At 32.6% G+C, this 11,740-nt stretch overlaps 1 protein-coding gene across 1 annotated transcript; it reads left to right on the top strand.

The window, feature by feature from the left end:
* Positions 1–3,738: 3,738 nt before the first annotated feature.
* Positions 3,739–8,646, top strand: LOC145045475 (Dihydrolipoamide acetyltransferase, long form protein). The gene is made up of 18 exons (XM_078993798.1): positions 3,739–3,919; positions 4,416–4,509; positions 4,922–5,031; positions 5,134–5,207; positions 5,292–5,332; positions 5,436–5,491; positions 5,574–5,648; positions 5,721–5,813; positions 5,899–6,135; positions 6,211–6,283; positions 6,877–6,980; positions 7,144–7,229; positions 7,306–7,381; positions 7,497–7,564; positions 7,627–7,693; positions 7,808–7,903; positions 7,997–8,195; positions 8,278–8,646. The coding sequence occupies exons 1-18, from the start codon at positions 3,881–3,883 to the stop codon at positions 8,346–8,348; spliced, it is 1,659 nt and encodes a 552-aa protein (XP_078849924.1). The 5' UTR covers positions 3,739–3,880; the 3' UTR covers positions 8,349–8,646.
* The last annotated feature ends 3,094 nt before the right edge of the window (positions 8,647–11,740 follow it).

Genomic DNA, 11,740 nt, shown 5'->3' with positions numbered 1-11,740 from the left:
GATATATTTTCAAATATAATAGTAATCATCTATGGTATTCAAATCATTATGGAACATTTCATACTCTTTTATTTATTATTAATTTATTAAACTATTAGTTAATTAATAAAATAAATCTCTTAAATAAATATCTTTTCAGTTCTGCTTTATTTTGTTCTTGCGTGTAACTCAAAAGGACACTGCTACTTATAGTAATATTATCAGACTAATCTCCATCAGTTCCCACTTGCACTTAGGTATTGCCATTTGACCAATCATAATACTTACTAGGAACAACAGTGGTAATCCAATGCAACTACTGTACTTATAACAACATTGATATAAACAACCTTAAGACTAATAACTTCAAATTCCTTTGATCTTCATGATATTTTATTATGAACAAGATACATGAATCTAGGGTCAATCTCATGGTTTAAGATTATATTTCCTGATACCGACTTGTGGTGACTTCCAAACTAATTGTTGAACCTAATCAACTCAGTCTCAGCTTGGCTAAACATATGTTGTCAACACCAAATCAACGAGGGGTCTATAGACATCTACTTCTCCATTTCTGGCAGAAGGATCAAATAATTTTTGACTACATATTTCAGTACCATTCCCCATGCAATATCCAGTCAAACCCTATATAGCAACTAGTTACAGACAACACTAAGGTAAAACAAATACACAATAGATTGTAGAACATAACCTCATGCATCTCCATTTGAAGAATATGAAACATGTTCATCTCCATTTGTAGAACATCTCCATTTCGGATTAAATCCTACTAGACATAAATGAATGTTATACTTTTTCTTACTATTTGTGAACTTTTTTTTACTATCATTTTTCCGACTCTCAATGTTAAATAAAGATTAGGAGCAATCATGAGCAATCATAGCGACACCAAACACCTCCAACAACCACCATGGCCACCCAACTCACCACTGACATCCACCTTGTTCACCTCGGCCGCCATGACCTTACACCAAATTAAACCAAAAAAAAAAATCAATTCCTAAAATCGAAACCTAGCGTGAAATCACTTTAATTGTCGGAAATTGTAAGGTAATAAATTCCTGAAATCGAAAAATATATAAAATTAAAAAGACTAAAGAACTAATGATTTTAGAAAACAAAAATGGATAGATCAACCATTTTATTTTAAACCTAGAAAAGGAAATCAATTTACAAATTATATTCCCCACCGATTTTATAAAAAGAAAAACCAATTGATTTGTAACCCATAAAACGAAAAACAAACATGTCAATTATTTGATTTTAAACCCAAAAAACAAAATATCATTTGAAGGTTATTCTTTCTCAATTACTTTAGAAAATGAAAAAAGATTTAGTTTCAAATCAATTAAATGATCTGAGAGTGCATATAATCAGTTTTCATTATTTTTCGAATGGTGCAACAATTAAATAAAGCCTAGATTGACGACAATTTGATGGTTTCCAAAAGGACGATTGTGGCTTTAATGTGCAGAGCGACAAATCTATTGGTTTTGATCAAGATTGCGGTGGATAGTTGGTGGTCTAAAGTGGAGTGACAATTGATGACACGACACGACAAAAATACACGATACTCAACGAAATTGGGACGAAACTGAAATTCGAATTCATGTTCATGTCAAGTATAAAAAACACGATGTTGTCTTGTGTTCGTATTCAAAATTCGACTCGAAATGACAAGATTTAGCATCTGTCTGTCGTGTTTTTCGTGTTATGTATGATTAATGTTAATTAAATAAACAAAACATCATTTTTATGTTATATTTTTCATGTCGTGTCATGTTTGTCATTTTTAAATTGATTCATCTTCATTTTAGTTAAAAAAATAGGATTGGTCCTGAGGATTCAAATGCCCAGGACGAGCTAGAAAAAAAAAACCCTTAGAAGTCGGAAATTATGATATTTTAGACAATTTATGCACATTTTAAGCGGTTTCTACAAATTTTTGTGGACTGAATATTGAATTAAATTGTAAAGAGAGAAAGATGAGGCAACTGGATGCGAAGCAGAAGTCGGAAATGAAGATTGAAGAGCTGGAATGATGAAGGAGATGATGAAATCCCTCATTTTAAATCCAATTGACTTGAAATTTGAAACATAAGGTCTACTAACATATTAGAAGGTGTTGGCATTGTTTTTTGGTCTTTAGATAATTCTAAGAGTGATAGAATTAATTATTTCGGAAAAAAAGACCAAAATACTCTTTTGTCCAAAAATTACCAAAACACAACCAAACAACCTCCAAACTTAATGCTCAGTTATATTAACAATATTGAAGTGTATTAAGACCATTTTTATTCACTATATGATTCAAAATTCGACTCGAAATGACAAGATTTAGCATCCGTCTGTCGTGTTTTTCGTGTTATGTATGATTAATGTTAATTAAATAAACAAAATATCATTTTTATGTTCTATTTGTCATGTCGTGTCGTGTTTGTCATTTTTAAATTGATTCGTTTTCATGTTAGTTAAAAAACAGGGTTGGTCCTGAGGATTTAAATGCCCAGGACGAGCTAGAAAAAAAAGGCCCTTAGAAGTCGGAAATTATGATATTTTAGGCAATTTATGCACATTTTAAGCAGTTTCTACAATTTTTTGTGGATTGAATATTGAATTAAATTGCAAAGAGAGAAAGAGGAGGCAGTTGGATGCGAAGCAGAAGTCGGAAATGAAGATTGAAGAGCTAGAATGATGAAGGAGATGATGAAATCCCTCATTTTAAATCCAATTTACTTGAAATTTGAAACATAAGGTCTACTAACATATTAGAAGGTGTTGCCATTGTTTTTTGATCTTTAGATAATTATAAGAGAGATAGAATTAACCATTTCGGGAAAAAAAGACCAAAATGCCTTTTTGTCCAAAAATTACCAAAACACAACCAAACAACTTCCAAACTTAATGCTCAGTTATATTAACAATATTGAAGTATATTAAGACCTTTTTTCATTCACTATATGATTCAGCTCATTAGTTAGCCATATCAAATCTTCAAACTCACTATTTCGAATACAATTTAACCAATTAAAACTTTTAGACCAAATTCAAAAATTTACTACTTGAATTGACATCAAAACCATTAATGTAACTTAATACAATCTATGGAATCATAATACAAAAGGTCTCTCGGTGATCATGGTCGGTGTTGACAGATGAATCAGTGATGATAATCGATTACCTGATAACGATTGGTTCTATGATTCAAATGGTTGAAATGACTGAATGAGTAATCGACCCTAAACCCTTCACTCTTGTTGTACGATGAAGCATGAGCCCTGAATGATCGCTAAATCGTTGCTTTTATTCTACTGTGATTTGACAATTAATGTTCTGCTGATTCTACTCTCACGTCTGGACTACGATGACAATTAATATTTAACTATCTTTGAATTTAGATTTGATCTAAACTGAATATATATAAAAAAATGGGCCCCTTGAATATATGGGCCATGTGCACATGCCCATATTGCCCGCCCTCATCACCGGCCACATGCTCATATTATCCGCCTCATCACCGGCCATATTAAAAAAACATGAGAGTGTCGCTATTCATCTCAAACCAAATATAATTTACTATGTTATTCAATAAAATTGTTTTATTTACCCATCATCCATGACATGACGGACAATAAAATTGAAAATGTAATATGTATCGAATCACTATTCACCGAGATTGGTGAAAAAAGAAAGTTATCTCACTTTATATTTCACAGCAGACCCATGTTTTAATCAGGAACACCGATCTAGACCTTCGCTGCCTTCGCAATTTGACTTTTAGCCCTAAACACTACGGATTCCTTTCAACCAATCAATATTCCAACATCGAAGGCGGACGCCATTTCCTCCGGGAAACAATCTCTCTGCTGAAACGATCATGACTTTTGCAACTCACATCTTCCGTCACTCCAAGCAGGTTCTTATCAGCCTCCTTTTCATCTAAACTTGCACAATCTGTTTCGGTTACATCTATGTGTTTCGATGATTAGATATCGCGTTTGTATGTATGTAGCTATGATTGATTATTACTGAAGAAGTGAATGTATTGATGTTCGATTCGTTAGTTGATTGTACTTGTCTAGTTGTTAGCACATCTTTTCTCGCCGAGAATGTTACAAAACAGCTGCTAAAAAGAAAATCAGTTAGTATATGAAGATTGAATTTCTGTTATCATGCTTGTTAAGTAGACTTTGTGGATTTAGGTTTTGAGTGTGTTCGTTCGAGGCTTCATGTTGGTAAGGCGGCGTTTGTGGCTGTGAACTGTGAATGGGGAGATGAAGATTCTGTTTGTTTGAGCCTGAGAATTGAGATGTAGGAAGCTTAAAGATGAGAGAGTACATCTAATAAGTCGGATGCATTTATGCTTGCGACTAAGTTTGTTTCTTATGTTGATTAATTTTGTTTTATTTCAGTTGAGAAATGCTCCTGGGGTAATACGGCAGGATCATGCCATTCTGGTTCGGTGGTTTACTAATAGTACTCGTTCCATCACTAACACAGGGGATGGTAAGTAGCTGAGTTGCTTCCTATTTTACCTGCCTTAATGTAAATACTGCAGCATCTGTCTTCAATGGGTTACTTTCAGTATTGTTTGTTTTTTATTCATTGGATGTAAACCAAATTCATTTGATAATGTCTAGTAACAAATATAAAATTTCATTGACCATAGTTTGGTGCTTTCATTTTGTGGTTTACTATGTATGTATATGGAGGAGGATAAAACTTCATTTGTATTTTTTACTCTAAACCATGTGCTGAATGTCAGATTAGGCTTCCTTTATCTTAAACTGACCTTAGAGTTCTATGGGATGCATCTTGGTTTATTGAATAATTCACACTTTTTGTGTTGATATCAATGTCTCAATATTACAACTATTGTGATTATTATATTGACAAAGATTTACATCTACATTTGCAGATGTGTCAAAGCTCCGCCATGGAGAGAATATTTGTGGATGTAAGTCTTGCAGTGGATCCATATCAAGTACACCCATGTTCACTCGAAGTTATAGAGTGAATCCCACAAAGGTATGTCAAATCCTTGTTTCATCATCTTGTAAATTGGACATGAAGTTATATACAATCTCATCTTCTTCTTCTTCTTTTTCTTCGTCTTCTTTTTAATCATAGGGGCAAAATGGACTCGCTGTTGGAGCAGAAGGAACTTCAGTTGGTGGCATGATGTTCAGTAGAGCAATTTCATGGTAATTATCAAAGCATCCTTAAGACTATTGCATTTATCAATGTTTCCTGATTCATGTTTTTAACAATTGATTAATGTTTAACAGCTCTGATGTTCAAGTTAAGAGAAGCTTTTCATCGAGCTCAGGTACTTCTCATATATAATAATATCAGTATCTTTCATGAAAAATCTTTGAGCTTTACCACTATTTTAATCTTTGTAAAAGAAATTCATATGCTCTGATTTGCAGGCCTTCCCCCACACCAAGAGATTGGGATGCCTTCTCTTTCACCCACAATGACAGAGGTCCATGTTATTCTAAATTCAAGGGTATCTCATATTATATTCCTATGTTTACTGAAAGTTTTCCCTTGATTCCTTCATCCAGGGTAACATAGCAAGATGGTTAAAGAAAGAAGGAGATCAAGTTGCACCTGGTGAAGTACTCTGTGAAGTTGAAACAGTATGTCTCCTTTATCTTCACTTCTGTCTTCACTCTCTAAGTTTACCTTTATTGACTCAATGTTCATGACAGGATAAAGCCACTGTAGAAATGGAATGCATGGAAGAAGGGTATCTAGCTAAGATTGTACATGGAGATGGAGCAAAAGAAATCCAAGTTGGCGAGGTAACATTTCATATCTTACTTTGATGTCAATTTTTTTTTGAGTGATCAGATTATAGTACTAAAAGTAAGTTTATATTTGCTACAGGTGATTGCTATAACTGTTGAGGATAAGGCTGATCTTGATAAATTTAAAGATTATAAACCCCAAGCATCAGATGCTGCAGCCCCAGAAGCCCCTCCTGCGCCCACCCCACCCAAAGAGGATGTAGTTGAGAAGCCAGTCAGCACACCGGAACCCAAAGCTGTGAAGCCCACTGCAGCTTCTGAAACAGATCGTGTTTTTGCTAGTCCTCTTGCAAGAAAATTGGCTGAAGATAACAAAGTAATTGATCTTATAATATAAATTCTTGTGGTTATAGATTTTGTCTCTTGTGTGCTAATGTTTTTCTTTGATTAGGTAAATCTGTCAAGTATTAAAGGTACAGGTCCTGATGGAAGCATTGTGAAGGCTGATATTGAGGAATATTTAGGTATCTCACAACTCACAATTCTTTGGTTATGTTTGGTATGATGGAATCGGAATGGTTCATTCCATTGTAATGAAAAGAAATGTTTTTGCTTTGTCTGATGGAATGGAATGGGCCATTTGTGAAGGGATCTGATTCCTTTCCTTTTGTTGATAATCATTCCTTGGCGAGGTGTGGCTTTTTTAATTTCATTGTGGAATGGAATGAAATATTCTAGTACAACCTATTTTTCTTTATAAAAGTTTATAATGATGCAGATATTTTTAAGAATTTCTTGATATATAATTTTTAATTTAAGTTATAGTTCTTTATTTATTTGAAATTAACTAGAAAATATTCATTTACTATAAAATCTTATTTGGGTTTTAATGAACTTTTATCATTTAAAGTTTTTTAGTCTTGTAATTAATAAAGTCTATTATCATAATCAGTTAATATAGCCTGTTTTACATGTAATATACAAAAAAAATATTATATTCATTATTCATACATGCAAACCAAGCAAACCCTTTTTCTATTCTACAGTTCAACTGAAGCTGGACATTGTGAACCTTTTAAGTTAAATTTAATTTATTTGGGTTCTCCTGTTTGTGTAGCTTCTGGTAAGAAAGATGTTCCAGCTGCTGCAGCCCCAAAGGGTGATAAATCAACGGTTTCTGCTATTAATTATACCGATATTCCACATACTCAGATAAGAAAGGTATATTATTATTTATCATACATATTGATCCAAACAACTTTAACCATGCCATTGCCAGTAGCCACCTCATCTCTTTAGTTTTTGTATCAAGATTAAAAAAAAAAAAAACAATTCAATTTCTTTGAAAAAAACCTGAAACTAATTGATCATGTAACCTTAACAGGTCACCGCTTCTCGCTTGTTGCTTGCAAAGCAAACCATTCCTCATTATTATCTCACCGTAGATACATGTGTCGACAAACTTACAAAGTAAGCCTTGATTCAAATTTACATTTTTAACCCTAACCAGCCTTTCAACACCTTTTCTGATGTGATTTCTTTGCAGATTGCGTGGAGAACTCAATTCATTACAAGAAGCTTCAGGAGGAAAGAAGATATCCATCAATGACCTTGTAATCAAGGTATCTTTTAGTCTCTTCTCTTGTATAAACAAAATTAATCTCAATTTATAAAAAAAAAAAAAAAAAGGAAAAAGATATCAATTAATGTTTATTGTTATGTTCTTCTTGTTTACAGGCTGCAGCATTGGCTCTTCGGAAAGTTCCTAAATGTAACAGTTCATGGACCAATGACTATATTCGTCAGTAAGTATATAAAACATTGAAATAAATTATAAGAAAATATAACTAACTTGTTAAATAAATAGGTTCCATGACGTGCATATCAATGTAGCTGTGCAAACAGATAACGGGCTTTACGTACCTGTCATTAGGGTTTGTCATTACACCTTTTTAAGTTGCTGTTATGTTAAAAATATTATAACAGGAAATAGCAATATGCTTTACTCTTTTCAAATAGTTTTGCTTATAAAATCAATAAATTTGCAGAATGCAGACAAGAAAGGGTTGTCTACAATCTCGGAAGACGTAAAGACTTTAGCCCAGAAAGCTAGAGAAAACACGTTAAAACCATCCGATTATGAGGTCTGACTGATTGGCTGCTCAATTTCAATTTCTTATTTTGTTATATATTGTCGTCAAGTGTGAATTTTGAATAACAATGAATTGAATTGGCAGGGGGGTACTTTTACTGTTTCGAATCTTGGAGGGCCGTTTGGGATAAAGCAATTTTGTGCGATTATAAACCCTCCACAGGCAGGGATTTTAGCAGTTGGTTCAGCTGAAAGGAGGGTGGTACCTGGTTCAGGGGCTGCAGAGTTTAAGTTTGCTTCTTACATGTCTGTCACATTGAGTTGTGATCATCGTGTCATTGATGGTATGTCACATGCACATGCACATCATTTGAGATTTAAAAAATAAAAAATAGTTTGCTAATTATGGTTTGTATACGGTGTTAGGTGCGATTGGGGCTGAATGGCTAAAGGCATTCAAAGGTTACATTGAGAATCCGGAGACAATGCTGCTTTAAAGATGATATGGTTTTTTTTTTTTTTTTTTCATTGGTTGTGTTCCGATTATCGATTGATTTCTTGTTACAATGGGTTTGGTTGATAACATGATGTGATCTTGTTTTGGAAATTGGAATAAGATAAAAAGGGAGGGTAATGAGTATGAGGCATGTAAACATGAACTCGGTTTTGGTGATATTGTTTGTAGAGTTAAGTATTTGACACCTTTGTAATGTGCGGGAGAGAATTTGAAAATTGAGATATGGTCCTCGTGCTGTGCTGGCATTTGTAACTTAAATAAACCTTTCTTTTGGTTTCCTTTGTTTCTGAACCCGATGGCTTTGAATTGGCTCTTTTGAATTGAATCTATTAGATACTGTTTGGTATGCAGAAATAGAATAGAGCATTACATGGGAATGAAAAAAGTTCTCTTAGAATGAATGGAATGCGATTCCATCCCTTGGTTAATTTGCTCTTACTTGGCGAGGCGAAGGGTGTTTTCTTTCTTTTCTTTCACAGAATTGAATGATATTTTATAGTTATATTTGATTTCTCTTTATATAATCTAATTTTTCAGAATAAATTTAATACTTCAGTTAAATAATTACTTTAAATTTCCAAAAATAACTAAAATTGTTTTTTTTTTTTTTTATCACAATGTTGTTTCAAGATTGCAGTGTATTTCTTTTGTACACTAACTATTTTATATGGTAGATAATTTCTTTTTAATTATTTGAAATACATATAAAATTTATTTCAAACACAATGAAATATGTATGTCATTTATGTAGTAAATTACCGAAATGGTCCCTATGGTCTAGTCAAAAATACACGTTTAGTTCCTAACTTATTTTTGCACTTGGATCATCCATGTGGTTTGATTTTGTTGCGTTTTTCGTCCTTTACATACATAAAGTTAGGGATTAAACGTGCAATTTTGATCAAACTATAGTGACGAAAAACGCAATAAAATCAAACTACGAGGACAATCCGAGTGCAAAAAAAGTTAGGGATCAAACGTGTAATTTTAGCCAAACTATAGAGATGAAAAACAGAATAAAATCAAACCACAGGGACAATCCAAGTGTAAAAAAAAAACTAGGGACCAAATGTGCAATTTTGAACAAATCATAGAGACGATTTCAGTAATATACTCTTTATTTAATGATATATGTATTTTTTTAGTTTTATAGAACAATATGATTTTTATCAATCAATTTGATTTTATTTATATATAAAATATTTACAACATTATATTTTTTCTAGTTGAATCTACGAATTCGTCGGTTATGAATTGGTGCTTTTAACCATTCAGCCATGGATGCTTAGCGGGTCATAGTGAATGACCAGATTCCAATTCAAACTAAATCCCTTCTTGCACATTCAACATGTTCGACCAACTACTCAGAGCAAAGGTCAAGAAGATAACACAGAGTGGAAATGGTCTAAGTGATCCCAGGTACCTATGAATTCCTATATTTATTTCAACTAAAGCAATGAGATTTTAAAAGAAATTCTGTTAGTTTTAACAAATGAAGAGCAATTTAATGACATGATATAAATTCAAGTCTTGGATTTTGGAATTGAGAGAGATCAAGAGTTATCACTATTTTTATATTCCTAGACCCAATTCAATTCGGTGACAAAACATGCGAAAACAAGACAATCAAGCTAATGATTTATTCTATCACCACGTTCGTTCCATTAGAGCATCTCCAATGATTACACTATATTATAACTTAAAATAAATATCATATCATCTTTATATTAGTTTTGATCTAAAAATAAATAAGCACTTCAATGGTTAAGCTTTTTTTTTTTTTTTTTTTTTTTTTTTTTTTTTTTTTTTAATTTATAAAGTTAATTGCTATATCCTCATTTATCTAAAATGTTTTATAAAACACCTTCATGTAGATAGTCCATTTCTAAACACAAATAATATTCAAATAAGAACGTATAAATACAAATATATAGATTCATTATGTATATAGCCATAAAATTTATATTTTATAAATGAGATGTTAGTAAATATTTAATTATTCATAATTAATGATAAACCAATAAAAAATATTAAAATTAAATTAGAAATAAATGGATAATTGAAATATGGTTAAACTAGAATGGCTTATATATACAAGTGATACAAGTATATTTATATATAAAAGTGATACAAGTATACTGACCACTCAATATATATTGAGTGGTCAATAAAAAAAAAGCAAATAAGTCATATACTCCAATGGTAATTAGTGATCACTCAAAAAAAAAAAAAAACTATAAAAAAACTCACATTGGAGATGCTTGTAGTTCATTTGTGATTCATGTTATCATACAAAATATATCTTTGAAGTCTAAAGTCATTAGGCTAGCGGGAGTTCGAAGAGACATGGCTCAACAAGAATCAAATGAAGGGGGAAGGCAACTGAGGTGGAGAGGCTCTACCTCTTGCCTCGGTAGTCCATTTCCATTTTATTTCTTTGTCAAGTGAAGAAAATGACATGGAGAGGTTCCATCATCGTGTTCTCCTCGTTTTCTCCCTATTCTGTTTCTCTCGATATGGTCTCTGGTAGTGGTGTTTAGATGAAAAAAGTATGTAAACAAGATGTACACATGATGATTTGTGGAATGTCTTAATGAGGTATGCATATGTTTAAACTACTAATACTTCTCTTTGTTTAACCGTTAATTCAGGAATTAACTTGTAATTAGTGTCTCAAATCTAAAGATTGTGGTGCATATGGATCTGATGTGTGGGGTGTACCCAAGGTGTTTGGTGTATGCGAATTTTGTCTATTAAACTGTGTATTAGTTATTTATGTTGTGAATGCATTATTTTAAAGGTGTTTGGTGTATATAAATTTTGTCTATTTGTACCATCCAAAAAATTCAAGGTAAAAATTTCATTTTTAACACAATCAAAACACCCATTTATCTTTTAAACAAACATTTAGAAGCATCACATCATAAAACAAACATCAGAATACAATCCCAAAATCACAAAGTTGCGGAAAAACATGGGTGTATGCGCTGTGATCAAGTCGGACCCTTCCTTTTTGAACCGGAAATACCTGATACCATAAAAAATGTAAGCACAAAACTTAGTAAGTTCCCCAAAATACCACATACCATACATATCATACATGCAATAGAGAGTGTTATGTGTTAACCATAGTTTTGGCATTATGCCATGAGCCATATCATTCCCTTTACCATTGTGCTATGAGTCGTATCATGGTCTTTACTTGCCAAGTCAGGGGCCAATACCAAAGTCTTCTAAGCATGTGTCAGGAGCCACCTCCTGGTCTTCCATGCAAGCATCACAAAGACAACTAACATACAATTTACAACTAACTATCTACTTAACTGCCAGGGTCCGAACCTTGGTCTTCCATATAAATTTTCCAGGATACAG

Source organism: Lactuca saligna, chromosome 5 (genome assembly GCF_052625555.1).
Source record: "Lactuca saligna cultivar CGN05327 chromosome 5, ASM5262555v1, whole genome shotgun sequence".
Lineage (NCBI taxonomy): Eukaryota > Viridiplantae > Streptophyta > Magnoliopsida > Asterales > Asteraceae > Lactuca > Lactuca saligna.
This window is presented reverse-complemented; position numbering and strand designations above follow the sequence as displayed.